We start from the raw sequence: 23,919 nt of genomic DNA on the forward strand, positions 1-23,919 counted from the left end.
TGAATCAGTACATGTCATGAAGACAGTGACACACCTGGCAAGGTATGAAGAAAGTAGTCTATAGTATCAGTTGGGCCACTTGTGTGATGGAATCTCAGCCCTGCTTTCAGCATGTGTGGGGGTGGGTCAGTTGAATTCCTGAGGTCCCTTCCAGCTTGAGTGATTCTGCGATTCCTTTAGCGTTGCAGATGCTAAAGATCAGTAATATGTGATATAAATGCTTTTTTTTGTGGCATGTTTCTTCCTGCACTCCCATTCTGGCTACTGAATGTCCGTGCAACAGAAAACTGTGGATTTTTTTGTTTGTTTGTTTATTCTGGAAAATAAAGATTTCTAAAAAGCATTAGAAGATTTTGAGAAAAAAATTGGAAATCCAGAACCTTCTTATACTGCATATCTTTCTCTTTGCATATAACTTCAAAATTCTCAGTGTTGCTGTTATTCAGTATAGGAAAAAGATAGTAACAAAGGCTATTCACAGCATTACTTTGATAGTATCGCATTTAATTGGTATTTAATAGCAATGAAGCAAATATGTCCAAATTTAACTCACAGATTACCTTGAAGGGATATTTCTGGTTTAAGATTCTAGTGCTTTAATGTTAGACAAAACAATCTGGTAATAATATTTAAGGGAAATTAACAAGTGTTCTAAAAATATGTGCATTCTTTCTCCTCATATATATATATGAACATATACGTATGCGTACTTATATATATGTATAAAAGGATATCTTGAAAAATATTAATGTAGATATAATGAGAGGAAATGTTAAATATCACAGAGAGATGAGACATGCAGATCTATCGCAAACTAAATTCTGGACTGAACATCTGCCTGTTCATAAATGTGAATAAATCAGCAATGGACTTTTGTTATACGAAGTGCTAATAACAATGAAACTGATTGGCTAGCTTCAGAGTTGTCTTTGAGTGGAGCAATGAGATTAGTTGCTGCTTCAAGCAAATATACTGAATTTAAAAAAGCTTTATCATGCAGTAACATTTGAAAATACCTCAGTTACCTGGATTTCTTACCAGGAATTTTATTATGAGGGATTTTACTATTTTGGGTCCTTAAGTAAAATATCTGAACTTATGTGACTAAAATTCTCCTTACTGACTAAAGTACTAATTTCCTCAAATGTCTGATAATTTCTGATCCTTTTTGTGCAATTTAATGCCTATTGTATGACAACACTGCAGATTTGTATTTCCAACCATACTTTGTTTGGATACAGTACTATTTTAGAGTTCCAAAGCTCAAAGTATAATGGAATAAAGTAGTTGCTGCTTTTTTATATCTATACAACTTTTGTGCTTCCTAAATAATCTAATTGGTTAGCTGTCTTTGTACTCTGAATTTTTCAAATATAGGTGATTTTGTTTGTATTGATGTAAGCGGCAGCTGAAGCATTTGCACTTCAGTTGTTGAGGTACGGTGAACATTTCAATTGGGTTTAATTTCATTATTTATTACAAGCACTTCTTTAGCAACAGTGGTAATGCTATTCTTACAGTTTTGAGTGGCGTAGAGACCTCTCAGCTGTGATTGCTGTATTTATAACTTTCAAATTAAGTTATCTTAGGTCACTCTAATCAATAAGACTTTCCTGAAAAAGTTCATTGAAATATACACAGAAACTCAATTCAAGAGCATAACTTTACATTTCCACAAGACAAGATTACGTGGTCATTCAAGTGCTGGAGACTAATGTCCAATGTATTACAAATCACAGTAAAGAATGTCCTCAGTTATTCCTGAGCACATGCCCTCCTCAACAGTATCAAGAGCAAGTTTTTCTAATGCCAATGAATCATCACTGAATTTAAGTCTTTAACATTTTTCTGTGGATTCAGCCTTCAGTTCTGACAAAGGTTACATTTGTTTCGTACCACCAAAGCTTTTGCTAAAGTTAATTTCAGAGGGACAAAAGTCCTGTGCCATACAGAATGAGAACAAGTAAATGCAAATGCGTTTATAAATTCAAAAGTGATATAATTAGCTACAGAGTCCTTTTAATCACATAGGTAATTATTTCACTTCCAAAGCATTTTTTTTCTTGTACATGTATATCAAATAATCCAGTCTATTCATCATATTAGAAACATTACTAATAATCTCCAAGATTATGTGAGGATACTACTGATGTTGAAGCTTCTCAGTAAGATTTTCTAAAAGTTATTCATGCTTTCTCTAGTTGTTTTTTTTTGTTATATGTATTTTAATACAGTATTGCTTTCCTTGTGTTTTCCTCTTGAAACTGGCTTAAGATAAAGTACATTGCACTCTACCACTTTGCAATGGTTTTACAATCATTTTACAATAGTTGGTGATTTGCTAACAGCTTCTATGTGTGTATTATTTTAATACATGCATTAAACTTAATATTAACAATTTATTTGTGGTAAAGACTGCAGTAAGTTTACAGTCAAATAGATGAAAAGTCCTATTCTCAGAGATGTATAAATGAATATCCTGAGCTGTGAAAGGAATCAGATCAGCTAGGCTTAATTGTTGTACAGTGAATCCATAATAAAATTTCTTAGATCCATTAAATATACTTCGAAGAATCCTTAAACACAATATATGGCTGAAGTGTACAAGGTTCCGTGTGTTTAAGTCTTTCTCTCTGTTATCTGTTGTTCCCATTCTTATTTACTAAAGAGTCTTTATGAACTTTTGGCATCTTAAGGGTCAAGACTGTAAAAAGGAATGGACTTTGAAATCGAACCTCATCATACATATGAGTGACGTACTGCATATGGTTTTGGAAATTTTAATTGTGTGAACATCAAGCAATCAAATTTCTATTCTGTGTTGCAGAATTACCAAGTTAGCAATCACGTTTTCTTACCGTGATGCAACTTTCCATATTCTTGAGACCTGCTGTAATAATCTTGCTACTGCTGTGAGCTCTGCTTATATTTCATATAACATGTGGAGTCAGATGACCAGCAAAGATGAAACAGAACAGTGGGTTCAGCTCACTGAGGTGTGATAAAAATAGTTAAATAAAATTAAATAAAACGCAGTGGAATAGGGATAGTTTGCATTTTGCCAGTTTCAAAAATGGTCCTCTCTTGAGAGACAAAATTAATTAAAACCTTAATTTGAAAGCATTTTCCCACCTTCTGTGATAAAAGGTGGCTTATAACTCACATTCTGCTGTACTGAAAAACCTTTCATTTTACATGTTTAGCCCATTTCTGACTGGGGATGCTGTATACCCTGGCAAAACTGGAGCGAACTCAGGACATTCAGCCACTGACACATTCTTGGCTTAAAACAGAGTGCTTTGCAAACACAGACCGTCCAAATATCACATCCTGGCTGCCTGCATTCAGGACCATCTGTTTGGAGGACATGGTGTCAGTTTGATGAGGACTTTTAACGGTTTCACTTACACTTATATGGCAAGCAAAGATGGCTTAGTGTGGAAGCGTATGTGATACTTCCCCCATAGGTGGTTTGTGGGTTTGTTGTTGTTTTTTTTTTTTTTTTCCTGTGTTGACTCCAGTCATCCACAAGGGTGGTACAACTAGGGTAACCAAACCTAGTCTGAAAAAGTTGGTGGGCACAATGTGAGATTACAGTCAAGCTGCACAGCATGGTTGTATTTGTAGCTGATGTTCTTCATCCCTACAGCTGTACTACTCTTGTGTTCATCAGCCTTGGAGATTCATTCCATGAGCCAGCAAGGTCAAGACTAATGATAAGTTAGTTTTTAAAGTTAAGCCCAATGGAGGTATTTGTGTTTATAAGGAAGTCAGAATGGATCACAAATTTGCATTATACCTGATGCTAATGAATGTCGAGGCTGAACACAAGACCATCTCTGAACGTATGAAAGGTCTTATTTGAACATAAGACATTTGGAGCTAGATGGTATTGAGTATTTATACAGTGTTTCCTAATATCACTTACAAATTTCTTCAATATTTTTATAGGATTATACTTATTTCCTGTCAATTTTTAATTATCTTTGCCAGTGTTATTTTTCTTTATTACTGGAAAGCTAATGATCTCTGAAGATAGCATCTACGCACTGATCTCTCTCAGACCTAGGCCTCCAGCTCTAGATTTATTTTCAGAAGGCATAGAACATTCTTAGCGTATTGAATTTCTTATTTTATTGTTGCCTCCTCAAGACTAGGCAGGCCACGAAAGGCAGTACCTTTTAATAAAAAGTACATCTTAATGAACTGCTAAATGTTAGTCAACAAATAAAAGGAATGTATCTTGATCCCCGATTTAGGGAAGTATTTTTATTGAATTTAATAGTTAGTAACGTACTTAAGGTCCTATAATACAAATAGCAGTCATTGTATATTTGGAGAGAAGCATATAGGTAGATGAATTCTTGAGTTGAGGTTCTAGAACAGTTTATGCTACTAGAATTTGTTTTGAGGGTTAAATGCTGAAGCAAGAGACTTGTGTTATTGACCTAAATCTAAAGAATTCTTTGAGTAGAAGGATGCAAAGAATTAATTTGTAAGTGTTTATTTAACTGAACAGGCATATATTAAAATCAGATCTAGTAAATTTTTTAAGATGGTAATGCATTTCATTGTAACTATGAAAACATTGGTTTATGCATTACATTTATTCATAAATAATTCCTGGACAGAAAAAAAATTGTGATGAAATATTTGTAAGCTTCACTTAAAATTTGTGTTTGTTTTAGGAATTGTGTTAAGTATTTTAATAGGATTTAAGAGCTTGATGAACACAGGACTCATTTTTAAAGAGAAAAAAAAAGAAGCATTCCCATTTGTAGCTCAATTGGAAATTTGTTTTCATTCCTTTGGTTTGGCTAAAAATCAGAAGCCATGTATTAGCTGTCCAGGACTCCATTTAGGCATTTACTTATGTATGCTTATGTAGGCTTTGTATGTGTCCATATATATGTGTGTGTGTGTCTAGAAATGTGTGCATTAGGTTTCTGATACTGAACAATGCTTTTCTGTTAAGTGTATAAAAATTGTACTAAAAGATTATATTAATGATCAAATTTTTCTTCATAAATGTGAAGATCAGCTTTCAATAAAAGATAATTAGTTTTCCTTAACAGCTATGTCAATAAAAAATGTTTCTGGAAACTGTTACAGTTATGTAAGGTTTTATGAATATTCTCTTTGGAAGGTCATTTAGCAGTTTATGAAACAAAAATATATACAAATCTGAAAAAAACATTATTTGTAATTTCAGTGGACCTGTAATATTATAGTTGTCATTCTTATGTTCAAAACTAGAGAGAGGTATGAAAAACACATTATCTGGTTTTTAGTTGCATTCTATTCCAGGTAGCAGTTGGATGAATAAAATGTGGCCTTAGGATGCTACTGACATGTACAGTTTCTGTTCTTTCTTCCATTCGCCTACCTCTGAGCAATGTAGTTGCCTTATGAAATGCAGAATTCTAATGAAATAGCATTTAAAGTTACTATTTGAATTTGTTACCACTGCAGTCCAGTAGTGGTGAAGGAAAAGGTTAATGATAATTATTCTCTACAAAGAAATTAGAGAACTATATAGTATGTATTCATTCATATAATATGTTCAGGAGAGAACTTCCTGAAGTTCCTCTGAGGATGGATGGTCTTTTGGACTTTGGATTTGGAGCTTGCTTTTTCTGCAGTGCTTTGGTACAGAAACAAGAAGCAAGCATCTAGACAGAAAACATCTTTTATCTGTAACAAAGGTTCCCATTGCATTGAAAGATAGAAATTAAAAACAGATTAAATCTAATTCAGATTATTTGAGGCTGAAGCACTGAAGAATCACACAGAATATTTCACGGAAAGAGCAAACATAATGACCCATCTGACCGGAGATAGTATCACATGAAATAATATGAGAAATTTAATAACATCCTTTGGCAATTTCAGAAAATTTCTGTTTCTTGTCTTTTCACTGTTCTTGTCTTTCTCTTACTGGTTTCAGAATGAAAGACGACTTAGGCTCTTTTAGCAACTATTTCTCTTCTCTTCTTGTAACACTTTTAAAGCATGTTTCTTCTACTTTTGATATCCCTCATTAGTCTCCAAGTTAGTTTTCCAGGTATCACCTCTACAGCATTTAAAACTTTTTGGCATACAATAATCAAATTTAATTAACTTAGTTATGTATTTTGGAAGAAAAGATTGATGATGCCAGATTATTATTAATTTCCTTATATAATGTTAACTATTCATAACTTGTATGACTTTATATTCTTTAGCTCAGAAAGCCTTCTACATGTGATATTAATCATATGTCTTAGAGCTAACCTTATGCCTTCAAATATTGCAATTGTGTGATCAGATTAATCTGCCTTTACATTGTGCTACATTCCTTTGTCAATTTATTCACATAGTGATTAATTTTAAAATGAAGACTATTTTTAACTGAAAAAATATTGAAATAATTCAGAAAATAGTATCAAGTTTAGATAGATTATACATGCAGAGGACCTAGAGCTTCTAACGCTACTGAGGACCTAGAGCTTCTAATGCTAGTAACAATTCCTAGAAATATCACATTTTTGCAATTGTAAATAGCTTTTCACTAACTCTTAATGAGTGTTAGCTGTGTTTGGCTAGTAGAACTTTCTTAAAAAATACCCTAAAATATAACTTATTTATAGTTATAACCATTGGTTTTGCTTCTTAACTATTGCTACTTATTTCTGAATTCTGTCCATGTAATATGTGTGACTATTTTTACTTTTCTTTTCAAACTCAAGGGACTTACTATCTGTGGTTAAGCAAGTATCCCAGGTACTACATGACAGTACTAATGTAGCCCTTTCAAATTTCCTGAAGATACATTTAAAATAAAATCTGCTTTACTTTTATTATAGTCACATCTTAATTGTCATGGCTTCTCTTAAAAAGGCAAAATTTTAAGGACTTACACCATTAACGTTCCAATTTTGTTTCCTTACTTTGAGAATTGATATTTTTCTACAAAGGCAAAACCAAATGATGAACTGAATGTAAAACTGGAAGCATTTTTCTCTAGTGAGAATTTATCATGATAACCATTCCTGTGGGCACTGTGCTGCAACACCTGCAAGCTAATCTGAGCTACATTAGACCTCTTTCTTTAATTAAAGAACTAACCTGGTGTGCCTAGGGTTTCATCACTGAGTGTTCATACTGTAAGGTTACTTGTTTGGAAGCACCTACAAAAATCACATTGCCATTCAGTTTGGCTTAAGAGTCTTGCATCAAGATACACAAACACCTGGACTTCTGCAGGCAATGCAGACCATCTGAACTTGGGTCCTCTTGTTTCCTAAAGCCTATTTACGAGAGGTCTAAAGTCTATTTAATCACAGTATATGCTGGTGCCTTTTACAGATCGTGTAATAAACTGGCAATGCACCTCGTGTCACAAGCCTGTTCGCAATCAGAAAACTATCCAAAAGCCTTTTAATAATTTTTAATTTAGTGACTGCTAAGAGTTACACGAGTAGGAATATAACTGAACTTTCAAACTTTCTTTCAAAACACTTTTAGTTAAATAGTGTCATGGACAGGATTTTTCAAGACTCTAGTGAGAAAAGTTTTGGTATATGTGCAGCCATTGTCCATATTAGGTCAGTAAAAAAATGGCAAATTTTGGCTGTAACATAGGCTTTCTGAATTGTTAGGCAATAGTAACAAAATGGTATTTTGAAATTGCCCTCAGAAAACAGTTGTAATATCATCTGCCTTCTAAAAGTCATGGTAGGGAATAAAAGGATTTGTTTTTTAAGGTTTAGGTTCCTTAATGCCCACGGGTATGCTCTTGGGATTGTTAATTGCCCTTACATATCCTCCTCATTTTACTTTCTGGCATATATAAAATACAAGGCAATATTTGTTTGTAATAAAGCTAAGTTTACCCTGTTAGCAGTCTGCAGTGAAAAATATTCAAAATTTATTATTACAGCTGTTTGCCTTTCTACTTGGAATCAATGCTATTAGCCATAAACAGAAAAAGACTTTTATCAGTAGAAGATTCTAGTGAGCAATGTGTTCTGAAAACCTGTTTTTTGCAGAGGTCATTTAAAAGGAGAAAGTGAAAGAGCAAAGCCAGTATTAAACACATATACTCAAAATAGATTCAGCACTCTAATATTTTTTCCAGTTCAATATTTTCTGATTTCTATATAATTAAAACATTTTGTTTGAAAAAAAAAAAGTTTTAACATTTGATGTCTTCTTTTTTTCAATGTGCTTTATTAATAACTGTAAACTCTCCAGTTTAAGCTAATTTTTTTTTTTAAAAAAAAGATGTCTCAGAAGGTGGTCATAATTCCAGAAATAATTAGGCATTTGCTGACATTTTGAGACTGGAGTGAGAGAACTGCCCACAAAGGACACTCACATTGAAAATTAAGAGAGATGGAAAATCACAAAGGTAAACGGATACAGGTAAATAAAGTAGAAGAGAACGAAAAAGACAACAATAATGGAACAGAGAAAAACATGTTTAATTACAGCACAATAGTAGATACGACGCTAAAGTAGGAAGTATATATTCTTGTGAATGCCCATCACTTCAGGGTTTTTGCAGTCTCTGTCCCCACATCATGCACACACCAGCTTTCCAGCTAAGAAACACCGTGCTGTGTTGTCTAAAGGACCCTACCTGGTGCAGCAGATAGAACAGAAAAAGACTGTTAGTATTTCTTTTAAGGAACAAAATTGAAACCAATTTATAGCTGCTAGCATGTACATTGTCCTAGACAATTCTTGGTATTAGTTGCATGCACATGTTGCCATATGCCAAACTGTAAGGAGAACTGTGTACAGTGATCGGTTCTTGCTCAGATGCTTCAATGAAAGATGGAGGCTTTCTTGGTTATGCTTGTGGTGCCTGTGCATTATTACAGTTCATGTTGTTCTTCATGTAGCCCAAGCTGAAGAGAAAACAAGTCTTGACTTGCCAGGCCAAACCAGTTTTATCTTGTGTTAACTTTGCAGATACAACGCTGTATTCTATGCAGCTATGCAAAGTGCCAGCTAAAATACTGTTCTGCAGGATGGCCTCAGTGTTTCAGCAGTCCCATAACCTATTTTCAGAGTTGCATTTTTATTCACTGATCTTCTGTGAGTCAGCAGGAATTGCTTCTGCCGTTAAGGCATTCATGGGTATTGAGGATCAATGGCAATGTCTGTAGCACTGCTGAATATCCTACTCAGTAATTTACATGAGGCCCATTATTATCTCTCCAGACCTGTGCTCCCAGCTACAACCAGACTTGGCATACTCCTGCGTCCAGTACCTTTCTCACCTCTCATCATGTGCATCTCTCACATTGAATTGGTTCTTACAATGTTGAGCTTCAGTGCTTTAGGCTTACATATGCTTAGATCTAGAAGTGACTTCTTGACGGGTAGATACAGTACTTTCAGGGACATGAAATGATCTCTTTACACTTGCTCCATAGGCACTGAGAAAAAATGGAGAGAGAAGTCCCAGTTCCCCCATCTGCCACTTAGTTCAGCGTGGGGAATCTGACACATTAGAATAACGGCATGGGTATTTGATGAAACACATTGTATTATTGAGTGACTTACAGTTTTTCTTTACACGATAAACTGGACAAATATAGAAAGGAAAGAAACTAAACTAAGGAAACCCCATGGTCAAAAATACAAATTTGAAAAAGGTTGTTTTTTCATTTAAACAAAGACAGATGTTTAAACAAGTCCTGTAAAGAGTATGTTCAGTTTTAAAAAAATCCCTAGCAAGAAAATCACAGGCTTGCAAGCTTAGTTTGCCAGAGTACTGTCACTGGTCATGATGGCAGCAGCTGTGGAGGTGTCTACATTATTGTGTTAGTTTGCAGTGTAATGCACTTCTGGAGCAAATACCCTGATTGTACCCATTTTCTGTGCTTTGTTTCAGTTCTTAAAACATTTGGTATTGACCACACAATGCTCCTTCTCTCATTTACTTACCTGGACAGCTCTGATTGTGTGCAGAGACTCTGCAAGCAGGATATAATTGCTTTGTGCTCTTAAACTATAACATTTATTGGCTAACACACACAGTAGGTAGCTGGGGATATTGCAGTACTCATCACACCTGTGAAATGACCAAAGAGTCTTTGCATATCCGGCAGTCAACGGTCAGGTGGGAAAAATTCAGCCTCCATTGCTGCATGGAAGGGATTTGTCTTCAGTGCTGCTGAGCTACCATCCTCCAGCTACCTGGTCTTCTTCCTTGAGATTTTATACCTTTTCACATCAGTGCTTTTCCTCTTTAAGCCTTGAGCTGTTAACTAGCCCTATCTCAAGAATTTTAACGGTGGCTGGAATTTTGCCGTTCCTATTTTGCATGGATACTAGTCTAGATACTTTATTATAAATTTTATTAGAACCAAGCAGTTTTCTTGGAAGACTTAAGATTGCACAACTGTGCGGTTGTGTCATTATGCAGTGAGACATGCATAGCTGAACATCCAGGAGGACAGTGATACTTACCTGCCTGCAAATCTTCACGACGTGCTCTTTGATCAGGGTCTCATCTTTCACCCCAATATTTTCTGGCTCAATATGCTTTTATTTCTTACTAGCACTATATTTTCCTGTTTTCACATCTTACAGAAATTATTTCAAGGCCCATCTCTTGCATCTTCACCCTTCTTGCTTTTATTGTGCTTCTTTTTCAATATTGTTGTTTCCAATTGTCCTTCCCAATGGCAACAGCTGCTTTGGCCTCCCAGAAGAGCCAACAAGACAGGGCCTCAGGAAAATGACACAGTGTGCTGCCCACATGTGTCATCCTCATCATATCTGTGGCCTGAAGATGAACTGACTGGTACTTGTTGAAGTGTAAATGAACACATCTGCCTGGCTGCAATGAGTTGGAGTGTGAGTCCTACTGCAACCCTCACAGAGTCAGTATACTTCCCCAGAACTTGCGTATCAGGGATGTCCTCCTGAAGCAGGCTGAGAAACCACTTTCCCTGCATTATACATAGTTGAACTGATGTCCAGGCTCTGCATCGATTCAAGTTGTAGGGACCATTGTATTACTTGCAAGGAACATCTGCTTCTGCGTATTGGGGCCTCTTGTAGCTATTACTGGCAGCAGGAGTGCATCACTGTGTACAACCGGTGTTCCTTAGGACAGGCTGCTCAAGGGCCCGCAAAACAGAAAGTTTTGTGCACTAGCTTTCCTTGGGCAGCTTCACATCACCTGGAAGCATCCAACTGGGAGACCAGTGTAACTGATCTGAATTAAAATCCCTGAAACCCATACAGTGTGAGCATAGGGAGCCTCAGCACCAACTTCTTTGATTACTGATCTGTCTGTTGTGCCTCATCACTTGCTAATACAGTTCTGAGTCAATCACAAACAGTGGACAAGGCATGCACCCTTTGACTATATCCTTTTATACTTTCCCGCAACTGAAATTTCAAACACACCCTATTCCTTCTATCCAATTCAAGTGTGCTCCCATTTCCTTAAAGCAGCCCAGTGGCCCTAACATAAACATTGAATTAAAAATGGTTCACATGTTTTTCACTATTGGTATATGTATTGGTATATGTAAAGATCTTAAAAAGAAGTTTAGTATTGAGATGCCCAAGCTAATATTCAATACCTCTACCAACGTATCTACCCAGTATAGGCCACTTCACAATGCTTGGTGATGTTTTTGAACTGCTTTTATTCAGTTGCATTTCTGTGCATAGCTTCTCTTTTCCGTACCGGCTATGACAAATTCTGCATGTATTTTTAAATACCAAAGTGGCATAAGAAGTGGTGTAAAGACTTTCAATGCAACTTGTAGCATTGTACTTAAAATAAATTATGAAATATTTCCTAAGAACTGATTATGACTAATGAGCTGTTATATTTTATCTGCCAATAGAATTATGAAAAATCTATTAGAAATATAAATTTAATATGAAAAAAGCTATTTTGTATCAAAGGTACATTTGTAGTGGCAACAGCTGTATTGCAGAAATGGTGAGAATACTCTGCAGTTTTTTCTTTCTTTTTCACCTCTATTTCCATCTCTCAAAATACTGCCATTGTTACAACTTATTGCATTGTTTAATCATATCAGTCTTTGCAGGATCAGAGCCTTACTTTCAATTAAGTAGTACATTCCAAGAGAATAAATATTCTCAAATTCTACTAAAAATAGAAAAATTAAAATGTTAGAGAATACAATGCAAAAATGTCATTATTTGTGCAGAATTGTTTGCAGTTTCACTACATAATTCTCTTTAACTCCGTAAGGCAGGAAACATGCAAATTACAGACTGTAGTAATATATTTTGTTATTCTCAGGAACAAAGCTAACTAAAACTTCATGTTAAAAAGTTGTATTACATTCTAGGGACAACATCTTTAATTATAGTAGTCCCCGCAAATTTTTTCAGGGGGAAATGAACAGCTAAGTAGTTTCAGAAATGCCTATTTCCCTTTTGTGGAAGAATAATAATAAGTGTGAATTACACCTTCCACACATAATTTAATGAAATCCTTCATTAGCGAGAAATGACATTTGTATTCCCTATTAAATAAGTTATTTGTGCATGGAAAGTAACTTTTAATTTGTTTAAAAATGATAGGAATCTGTTACCTTTGTAGATTGAATACTGTTTGCTATGCCGTTGGTATTTTCACAACCAAATCAGTTTCAAACGAAGGTTACCATCAGGATGCTAAACTAATTTCTGGAAAAGAATATAGCATTTTTTTTCAATACTAGATCAACTAAAATGTACTCCTTCTGTAATCCCACAGCTGACCAAACAGGAATGTTATTTATAGGAGATGCAATCATACAGGTCAGTAAACACTTTTTCCACAGCCATTTGTTTCATACTTGCCTTTATGTTTATTTCATTAACTAATTTATGCATTGCAAATCATTTTCTCCCTATCGTATTTGTTTTCAGGTTAATGGTATAAATGTAGAAAGTGCTACCCATGAAGAAGTGGTAAGTCATTCCACTTTGATTTTTTAATAGTGTACAGAATATCCTGTGTTAAAACTGTTCTGTCTCTAGCCTTGCTTTATATGAGTTTACTCTTTTTTTACTATAAAGACACAGTGCTATAGTCAGATTTGTCATATATGTGATTATTAAAAGCTTAATTTTGGCTGTTAGGATTTGTTATAGCTTCTGCACTCTTACTGTGACTATTCTTCAGATGTACTGTTCCAAAGCTGAGTATCCACCATTGTTTATTATAACTTTTACATCCCTTAGATAAAGTATTTCAAAGAACAAACTAAAGCAAAAATGCAAAATCCTGGTAGGTTAGCTTTGCTGTCAGCAGAGGCAACTGCTCTTCCCAGAATAGGAACTGTATCAGTTTTACCAATGAAAACATGATATTTTCTTTTCTTTCCTCTGTAAACTGTACACTGAGCTGCTTGCCATGAAAACTCAATAGAATGCAAATAAATAAAAAAGGCCTTTACTATTTAAGAATGAATGAATGGTGAAAATATGAAAAAGATAGCTTTACCTTTTTTATGATGCTGCTATAGGTACTGAAATGTTCTTTGGTTGGTCACAACTAGTCCTTCAGAGTTGCAAATAAATGGAATAGTCTTTATATATATATAAATGAAGTATATATGTATATATAATATATGTCTAAATAACATATATATGTGTGTCCACACATATAGTCTTTATGTATTATGCCTTTGGTATAGAGCCTGATCCGCTGGGTTTGCCGGTGCTCCTAAAGGGTTCACCTGCTGTGATAGTACAATTAAATGGTAATAAAATTCTCATCTTCTTAGCATTGCAGAAACACGGATTGAATGAGTTAAGTAAAGAATCTGATTTAACCTACTGTAAAAACACCCCTTAAAAATTAGAATATATGGGGGAAGTTTCATGATCCTGCTCAGGTATTTAGAAGCTCTTGATTTACATTCTCTTCAGTGCAATTGAAAGGGACTCGGCTTTTGTAGATCTTACCCCTGCATGCACTGAAAAATAGGAAATCTAATTAATGTTTTGCTGCCTATTTCTAAAAGTGCACTTGTTTCCCAGTTTTGGCTAGGATAGAGTTAATTTTCTTCCTAGTAGCTGGTATAGTGCTGTGGTTTGGATTTAGGATGAGAACCATGTTGATAGCACACTGATGTGTTAGTTATTGCTGAGCAGTGCTTATGCTAAGTCAAGGACTTTTCAGCTTCTCACACCAACCCACCAGCAAGTAGGCTGGGGAGCATGAGAAGCAAGGAGGAGACATAGCTGGGACAGCTAACCCAAACCGGCAAAAGTGATATTCCATATCGTATGATGTCATGCTCAGTATATAAGCTAGGGGAAAAGCTGTCTGGGAGCTGCTTGCTCAAGAACTGAGTGGGCATCAGTTGATGGATGAGAGCAATTGCATTGTGCGTCGCTTGTTTTGTATATTCTAACTTTTTTATCATTCTTATTTTCCCTTCCATTTCTGTCCTATTAAACGGTCTTTTATCTCAACCCATTAATCTTACCTTTTTTATTCCCTTTTTTCTAATTATCTCCCCAATTCCACTGGGAGCAGGAGCAAGGGAGTGAGCAGCTGTGTGGTGTTTAACTACCCGCCAGGTTAAATCACAGGTTGTGTGAGAACATGGGCATTTCTGATGTGAAATATATAAAGGGACACAGTTACTTTATTTGGTGAAATGATGTGACAATTTCAGTTGTGCCCTGTTTATGTATGATATGCATTACTGTTGTGGGCTGTGGTACATTGCACTAGGGCAATTAAGAGTTCTCAAGTGTTACAGAAGTATAGATAGTAATAATAATAGCATAAAATGTTATACTTAAAACTGTTTCTAAATGCTGGAAAAAGAATGGGAGGAATCAAGAAAGCAGTGGCATTCCACGTTTTTAAATTTCATCTTATTCTGTAAGTCATTTTAAGATGCTAGTTATCAGGTTTTTTAGAAGTGTCTTTATTAGGAAGCAAGAAACGTGCTTAAACGTTGGCTCTTTTTGATGGTATCCATAGGTCCTCTCTTCTGGCCTGAGTGCATATATTAGACACATCCTAATTCCTAGCTGGTACTCCCAGAGGTTATAAAGCTATAGATAATAGAGAACCATAATAAAGGGATCTTGTACCTTGTAAGACCCTACCCACATTCAAGAAAGAACAGAGAAAGCATACAAAGATCTCAACTTCACGCTGGGAGGAGATTAAGGCATGCATCTCTGTGTCTTGGTTTTCATGGGAAAACTGGTGTGTGTGGAATGCTGTGACACGCTGAAAAGGCCCCAGAATTGTACAGCACCCTATGGACTGCAGTCACAGTTTCTGCATAGCTTTTGAATCTGGTGATGTTCTGTTTAGAGGAATCTTGAGACTGGAGAATGGAATTATGGTGACTAGTTCTAGCACAATATGCTAACTATCACTGGTGCATTCATTTTCATGGTAATGTTCAAGGAACAGACCAAGGTATTCCAGTGAGGTTTTTTATTTGCTTAAAAGGAAGATTATTAAAATGTATTTTACATTGCTTTATAGAATTAAGATGGCAAGGAATTATCTTGGGGAAAAAAAATAATACTGAACTACTTTCTTCTTCTAAAGAATGCTGGTTCTGTAGCATTTTCAGTGCTTAGATGCTTGCAGCTAAACCACAAATAAAAAAGCATGTATCAATAGTTGTTCTATATTACCTATCAGAGTTTAGAGAAGAGGTAAGCCAGAAGTTGCTGGCAAAATTTCCAAAATATTTTTATCATCACATGTTCTCCAGTGGGCCTAAGATTAATTTCTTGCGCTTGCCCCTCCACTTCATGCTCTACCCCAGTTAGAGAATCACTTCCTCACCAGCACTCAGACTAATCCATTGAAAAGCACAGAGGATGGGAGATGGCTGGAACCTGTTAATTTTGGAAGCTACTGAAACAAATCACCAGCTCTTGAGTGGGTGCACCCAAACGACTCCTAGCAATAACATGTTTCATAGCATCTGTTCCTTGTGCTGCCTACTCTCACCTGAACCACTGATACCCCAGCCCCATCCTTCTGTACATCTCTTCCAACAATTCTATACTGTATAGCTTTCACAGGCTACTGCCTCTGCTGCAGTGATAAATGATGATTTGGTAATGAATGGCCTATAGTTTAGCAGCTTCAAGGCAATCTAAGGATTCTTACCTAGCCTTATAATTATGAAAATGTTATTAGATTTCATTTGAAAATGTAGTGGGCCCTTGCCATTCTCACTGACATAAAGAAAAGCAGCAGTTGCTGTGTTGGGTTTTTTTCCCTCTTTTACTCTTCCAGTTATTTAATGTGGGTTTGAAATACAGTTTACCACAATATATGGTCTAACTTGGAACAAAATAATTTATTGAATAGTGGTTAGTTTTTAACTCGTTTATTTCATTTATCAGATTGACTATATGGGGGAAAAGCCAGTTCACATTCACTCCATCTGCAGTGATTTTCTGGTCTGCAGTGCAAGGCAGTATAGATTAAAAATGTTACCCTCTGTTGCCTATTTATTGGCAGTTCCCAGTCGATTCACTGACAACCGTATCTCAGAATAGCATCTGTAGCAACCATAACTGACATGGACTTTGACAGTCTTATCAGCAAGGTAGAAAATACATGGGCAAAGGAACTAAACTTGCTTTTATTACTTGGAGGTGATCTTTCTAGGTCAAGATAAAGTGCAGCTGCATGATCTTGCAGTCCCTTTCTTGGTGTTGATTAATACCATCAGGCTAGGCTGAATCTCTAGAATAATTACAGACAGTCTCCGTAAAGCACAGAGTCAGGTCTGCTGTGCATTGAACTGCCTTCTTGCTGCTTATATTGTTGCTGCACATGCAAACTCTAAACTTCTTGAACATTATTCCCCACAAAACACTGTTACATTCCTTAAAGATTGTTTTTCAGTACCTAGAAGCACTCCAGAACTGTTGATGTAACACAGCTATGGCAGCAGCAGTGAGGAATGACAGAGAAATGCATAATGTTGCTCTTTGCCCTGTACACTGGAGCTCAATAAAAACGTTAAACAAAACTTCCTGTGACGAATGTAGGCCATAGGGTGAAGGAAGTGAGATCTCAGTGGCCTAGGTGACACATCTGCAAAGAGACTTTTCTACTACCGCAACCCGCTATCATAATCAGAGTGGGGTTAGATGAATGGGCCAGGTGGTAGAGGAAAGAGCTGATTCTATAAGATGAGACGAGGTAGGCTATTACCAAAGTTCCTGAGAGAATGGAAGTTGTTTTATTTCTTGTTTTTATTAAAATTATGTCACTGCATTTTTATGTAATAATGGTTGAGATTTCTCATCCAAAATAAAAATTATCTCTTGAATATGGTGGGTTTACGATTGGAAAAAAAAAAAACATTTCAAAAAGAAGGGTTCATTTAATGTCCGTAAGCTTTTAGCTTGTAGAAATCAGTGGTTAGTCAGTAGCTGTTACTTGTAGATGGAACATGTCAATGATGATGCACTGGTCTGCTACCTGTCAGGAGGTTAATATTTCTCATCTCATTTTTATTGGGTTACAGCAGTCCAGAGTGCATGCACTTGCACATAAACATCTAAAGTGAAATTTATATTGAACTAAGGAATAAGTCTGAGTGATCCATTTAATTTGTAAAAATGAAGCCTTCAGCTTACATACTTGAAAGTCCATGGATCCATATGTCTTTTTGTTTGATGAAAGTGGATGTGTTTAGACTTCTGGTATGGCACAGATCCAGAAGTGCAATAATGTTTGCTTGAAAAAAAAAAAAGCTTCTTTCATATGTAAGTTTTTTAAGGTATGCCAAACAAGAACTCCCACCCCTAAGTTCCATTTAGGGTTCAGAGACCACATAAACAATCAGCTTTGAGTTTTACATACAATGCAGTAGGTTTGGGCACCTGGAAACACACTGAAGAAGATAGTGTTACAGTGTATTAAGCTGTTAATACAGTAGTGTTATTCCTGCCAAAATAAACAGCAGTACAGGTCAGAGATGTAAAGAAATTGTCAGTGTTTTACTAGATTGCCCAGGTAGTTGCTACATTAAAATGTATAGATACCCTTACAGACATAGGCACGTTTCTGACCCAAAGCTGATGCTTAACTTCAGGTTGTTGCTTGAACTTTTACAGTTTTTCTTGTGTGAAGATTTTCAGTTTGAACATGCTCTTTTACGCAACATGGAAAATCTTATGAAGTTGAAAAGAACAGTGTAATTTAAATATGACAAGTATAAAATGAGAATTTGACCAGTTAAATGAAGGAAAAGGCAAATATTTTTCTACGTAGAAAGACTGTGCGTGTTTCATTTCTTGGAGATCTGTCCTAGTGCTGCCAAGATAAATATTCCCAGTACTTTTGGCAATGCTCTGCATGGTTCACTTGATTAGTTAGTCCTTTGTACTTCAATTTTGTTGTTCTGTGAACAAAGAATAAGTATTCTGCTAATATTAGAATGGTCATTCTACTTGATCCAGAAGAACCAGTAACAGATTTTCTCACATCATGTGAAGATTGTCTGAGTCCTTTGAATATCATGGAACTGTTTGATTTCTTTTCTTCAGCTGCATAGCTCTCACATTTTCTTGGTACTTTTCAATACATTTTAGTACATTATTTCTGTTGAGAGTTTAAAAGCGATACCATAGGTAGTTTTGCCTCTGTATTCCCTATCCCTTTGCTGTCTTACTTGCACAACCTAACAAAAGCATCGCTAGGAGAACAGGTGGATGCTACTAAAGCACACTTTAAAAATCAAGTTACCAAAAAGAAGAAAAGAGACAATAAAATTGTACACACTTTCTGAAATAGTCTATATACATTACTGCAAAGTTTAACTGGAATTATGTCTTACTGTATGAATGCAAGTTAAAAAAAAGTATGTGGTGTTGCACAGAAACTTACCGGGAGTGTCTTAAATCACCTCAACATCACACTCTGCTTCCAGGAATTGCAATGTGTTCAAGTAATTCAGATGCAGTAGAGTGGAAATAAGAAATCAATCTCTGTAAAAATTATATTGAACACGTAGAGAGGAAGTGTGTGTGCATTTCTGTGAGGGCATATGTTTTGTCATGGGAAACCTAAAGAAATATGAAATAGAATAATCAAACAAAACAGCCATTGTGCTTCCAGAGAGGTGACAAACAAGTCTCAGGAAAATGGCAGAGAGGAGAGAAAAGGAAGAGCAGTAGGAAAGCATGGAAAATCTCTTCCAGTTCCAGGGACTTCTTGAAAGGGCTTTAGCTGCTCCTTTCCCTGATCTCGCTCAAGTAACCATTAGATAAATATCTAAAAGAAAAGTAAAAACTTAAAATATGCAGTTGACTAACCTAGAGTTAAAGTGGTTTTCCTTCTCTCCTATATATATATATATATTTAGAGAGCTTAAATAATGAAAACTTGTAGAGGAAATAAATTAAATGTACATACTTTCACAACCTTTACATTACCACTTCCCTTCTCCAGTTCCTCTCTGTTCCTGAGAGCTGAAGAGAGAGGCGAAAATGATGGAAATTTCTCTAGAACAACTTGGCAGGGCTGTGCTGTGAAACTGCTTAGGGGGACCCATCCTTATGAATACTCAATGGGTTTCCCTTTATTGCTTCCAAAGTATTTTATGTGAAACGCTTTTAGTCTTGAAGATAGTTTGAGCATTTTCTGAATTTTCTTCTTAGATAGTTTCACAGTTGTTTCCTCAAAAACAATTAAAATGGAAAGGTGTTTGAAAAGAACAAAGACAAAACCTTTAGCGTATTGTACTTTTTTTACTCTAGGTGATTTCCAGCACTGCCCTACATTGTCATTGGATATTGGAAGAGAGCTATTAGGAAAGAAATGTAGAGGTTTCTACGTATCAGCTTTTCTGTGACTAGATTCTATGTATGAGATATGATTTATTTAGTTTGTGATTAGGCATATTGTCTTCCCAATATATTGCCGTTACTGTTATTGCTTTAATTTTGGGACATGGAATAAGGGAGTTATATCTTGACAGTCATAAGGGGTTTATGTGCTCCAGGCTGAGGCTGTCTTCAGTTATGTAAATACATACACACAAACATATGAACAGAAGCAACATGGGTAGATTACATCAGACCCAAATATTATTGACAAGGAGCTTGCTGAAATGATCTCAGACTCTTACCATTTGCTTTCCCCATTATTGGGTGATCTACATTTGGGATCAGCCAAAGCAGGCATGTAGATTTGAACACATTTGTAAATCACTTTCAAACACAATGAAGTTTTGAGACACAAGCTGCACAAGAAACTGCAACATTTCTATAAATATGTTTTAATTAATAAACTCTTTAACCATGAAACATTGAAACATTCAATAAATTCAATAAGTTTCTGTTTAGTTAAAGTGTTCTAATATATTTTTAGGACTAGAGAGACACAAAAAACCCCAACCCAAAACAAAACAAACAAAAACACCCACCCCCACCCCCCCCAAAAAAAAAACCAACAAAACCCCACAAAACCAAAAAAACAAGCTTCTGAAGATTTTAGTTTCTTAATTTCATTGTGGTGGTTCTCTCAGAATTCCTTTGTCATTGCCTCAGTCATTCCTAAAAGAATGCTTTATGTGGACAGCAAATATCTGTTACCTTGAGTAGATAGCTGCAGAGTAGCTGCATGCATCAAAGAACTGAAGGAGGAAGTGAAAGAAGTGAATGAACTCTTTTATTGAAGAGCATTTATTAACGAGTTTAATGTAGTTGCTGTCATTAGTTAAGACCATGTGTTTTAGAAAATTTGCTGCTGCTATGTAGGTGGGCGGTAACAGAAGGAGGGAAAGAAATATACATTAATAGCAAGAATACTAATTTGTGACATTGGAGTACAGGGAGAAGCTCTGCGGTTCGTAGTCTTCCTGTTCTTTCAGTTATCCTATAGAATTTTCTTGTGGATTTGGTTGTAATAGAACAGCATGTTCATTATCGTGACAGTGAGACAAATAAAAAGTGTTTTTCACCTTGCTTAGATAAAAAAGATCTGAGTTTAATTTAATTTCACCAGGTGCTAATTTGCCATAAGTATTCTGTATGCCAGCACTGCATAAAAATAAAGCTACATAAAATGAGCAAATTATAGTATAACCTTAAAATTTTGTGGGATGTACAACACTTTCCAGATGCTCTAAGAAATGCTTTTATTTCATCATTGAATGCATCTGGCAGCATTCTTCATTAAGAAGGAAGTTGTAGTATACTTTTGGTCTCCAGTGTCTTTTATATGCAAATTGATAAAGCCCACATGCTTTAAAACACATTTTTGGCCTTTAGATTTGCACCTTCACTGTGCTTTTGTAACGGATAGAAAAATTTCAGCCAGATTTTAAAAAAGTGGAGTAACATATTGTGGTACCTGTGTAAAACATATACTTAAAAATATTACACAATTTTTGTAACTTGTGGAAATTGACTTTCTTTCAAAAAAGCATCTTTTTAAAGACAGCATCCACAATGAAGTAGTTCATATTTTAGTACTATTTTACCCCCATCTTTTTCATAATCACTTAATGCCCTGGGTTAGAGAAGCAGCAAGTACTCTGGCATTATGAGTGTTTACAACGTGCATAATCTTTGAGCACAAATGAAGAATTACTATAATTAAAAGTGGTGGAAGAAATCAGCTACCTGGCCTTAAAGAGCTATAGGAAAAATTGAAATCTTTGTTAACTATGGATTCCAAATGCACCACTTCTCTAGGTAAAGCACAACAGAGTGTGCAGCTGGACATCTATGTTTTTAAGTGGTACTTCCTAAGGTTAAAAGTAGTTAAGATTAAAAAAAAAAAAAAAAAAAAAAAAAACCACCAAAAAAACCCGTTGTCTCTTTTTACCCTTTTCATTTCATATTTTTTTCATTTATAAATGTTGAAAGACCTACAAAATATTTATAACAAATTATACTAACGTCTTTAGTCATAAATAAAGGGGCCCTTTCTTCCATCTCCCCACCTCTATAAAACTGAACACCATGTAGGGAGCCAAACTGTTTAAGCTAAAGGAGAATGCTGGAAAAAGAACAAAAGGGTGTAAACTATCCATGGATAAGTCAGGAGGGTCTTTGAAAGTGCTGGTAGGAAAAGAAATTACCTGGTTTTGAAACAGGACTTGATAGATTCAGGAACAGTGCTATATGATGTCCCTTCTTATCCCTGAAAATCACTAGAAAGACCTGTCCACTCTTGCTTCCTTTGATCCTTGCATACTGTGCACAAAATAGTTTATGTCTTCATTTTTAGTCACTCTGCTGGGTTTCCACTGTGGTTCAGCTAGTTTCTCTGAAGCGCTGTCCTCTCCTTCTCATTTCTCCCTCCCCCACCTTGCTTTTCCTATCCAGACAATGTTTTGTTCTTTTATCTAATTCAATAACTTATTGAATCATGGAATCGTTTAGGTTGGAAAAGACCTTTGAGATCATCAAGTCTAACTGTGAACCCAGCACTGCCAAGTCCACCACTAAAATATGTCCCTAAGCACACATCTATGTGTTTTTTAACCACCTCCAGGGGTAGTGACTCAACCATCTCCCTGGGCAGCCTGTTCCAGTGCGTCACCATCCTTTCAGTGAAGAAATTTTTACTACTATCCAATCTAAACCTCCCCTGGCATAACTTGAGGCCATTTCCTCTTGTCCTATCACTAGTTACCTGGGAGAACAGACCTACTACCACATGCCTATAACTTCATTTCAGGCAGTTGTAGAGAAGTGATAAGGTCTCCCCGAGCCTCCTTTTCTCCAAGCTAAACAACCCTAGGTCCCTCAACGACGCATTGTAAGGCTTGTTCTCTAGACCCTTCACCAGCTTTGTTGCCCTCCTCTGGACACACTCCAGCACCTTTATGTCTGTGTTGAAGTGAGGGGCCCAAAGCTGAACACAGGATTCGAGGTGCAGCCTCACCAGTGCCCAGTACAGGAGGACAATCACTGCCGTGGTCCTGCTGGCCATGCTGTTTCTGATACAAGCCAGGATGTTGGCATTCTTGGCCACCTGGGCACACCGCTGGCTCATGTTCAACCAGCACCCCCAGGTCCTTTCCCACCAGGCACTTTCCCGCCGCTCTTCCCCAAGCCTGTAGCATTGCCTGGGGTTGTTGTGACCCAAGTACAGGACCTGGCACTTCTCCTTTTTGAGCCTCATACAACTGGCCTTGGCCCATTGGTCCAGCCTGTCCAGACCCCCCTGCAGAGCCTTCCTACCCTAAAGTGGATCAACACTCTCCCCCAGCTTGGTGTCACCTTCAGAGTAACTGAGGGTGCACTTGATCGCTTCGTCCAGATCATTGATAAAAACTTTAGAGAGGACTGGCCCCAATACTGAGCCCTGGGGAACACCACTTGTGCGTGGCCTCCAACTGGATGTAACTCTGTTTACTGCCACTCTTTGGGCTGTCCAGCCAGCTTTAACCCAGCGTGGAGTACACCTGCCCAAGCCATGAGCGCCGAATACTTTGTGACCATAGTGAGTCATCAGGGTGTGAAGAGTTATGGAGTGCTACGTACACTAGCCCAATTTTATTAAGAGGATCAATCTGCAAGCTAATAAAGAGTTAGTGTACACCCTTGTGGTAACGAATAGATTAATTAAATAAATGTGTTTGTTGCACTGTTTGCATAAGTGAAACTCAGTTATTCTACATTTTGTAAATTTCCTGAAATGGAAAGGAAAATGTAAGTTATATAGAGGACTTATATCCACATAAAATTAACTCAATAATAAAATTATTTTATTTCTGCTCACAAGGAAGATTAACTGCTTTGAGATCGCTGTATAAGCTGTACATAAATACTGTTTCTCTTTAAAAATTCATTGACTTAGTGGGAGTGTGATCTAAACATGTGAATGGGTATTACAGCTGTCACTATTCAGGCACATTTATTTAGCCACTGCATTTAGGCTGGATAATGGCACCTGCTCTTGTTCCTTGTTGTAGAGAC

The 23,919-nt window shown here is 36.3% G+C and overlaps 1 protein-coding gene across 1 annotated transcript in view; it reads left to right on the forward strand.

The window, feature by feature from the left end:
* SNTG2 (syntrophin gamma 2) overlaps nt 1-23,919 on the forward strand; it is a 266,527-nt gene that overhangs the window by 127,845 nt on the left and 114,763 nt on the right. The window contains exons 5-6 of the mRNA XM_040598523.1: nt 12,746-12,789; nt 12,901-12,942. Coding sequence (XP_040454457.1) covers nt 12,746-12,789; nt 12,901-12,942 — 86 coding nt within the window. The remainder of the gene's footprint in view (nt 1-12,745; nt 12,790-12,900; nt 12,943-23,919) is intronic.

This window comes from Falco naumanni, chromosome 6 (genome assembly GCF_017639655.2).
Source record: "Falco naumanni isolate bFalNau1 chromosome 6, bFalNau1.pat, whole genome shotgun sequence".
NCBI classification, from domain to species: Eukaryota; Metazoa; Chordata; class Aves; order Falconiformes; family Falconidae; genus Falco; species Falco naumanni.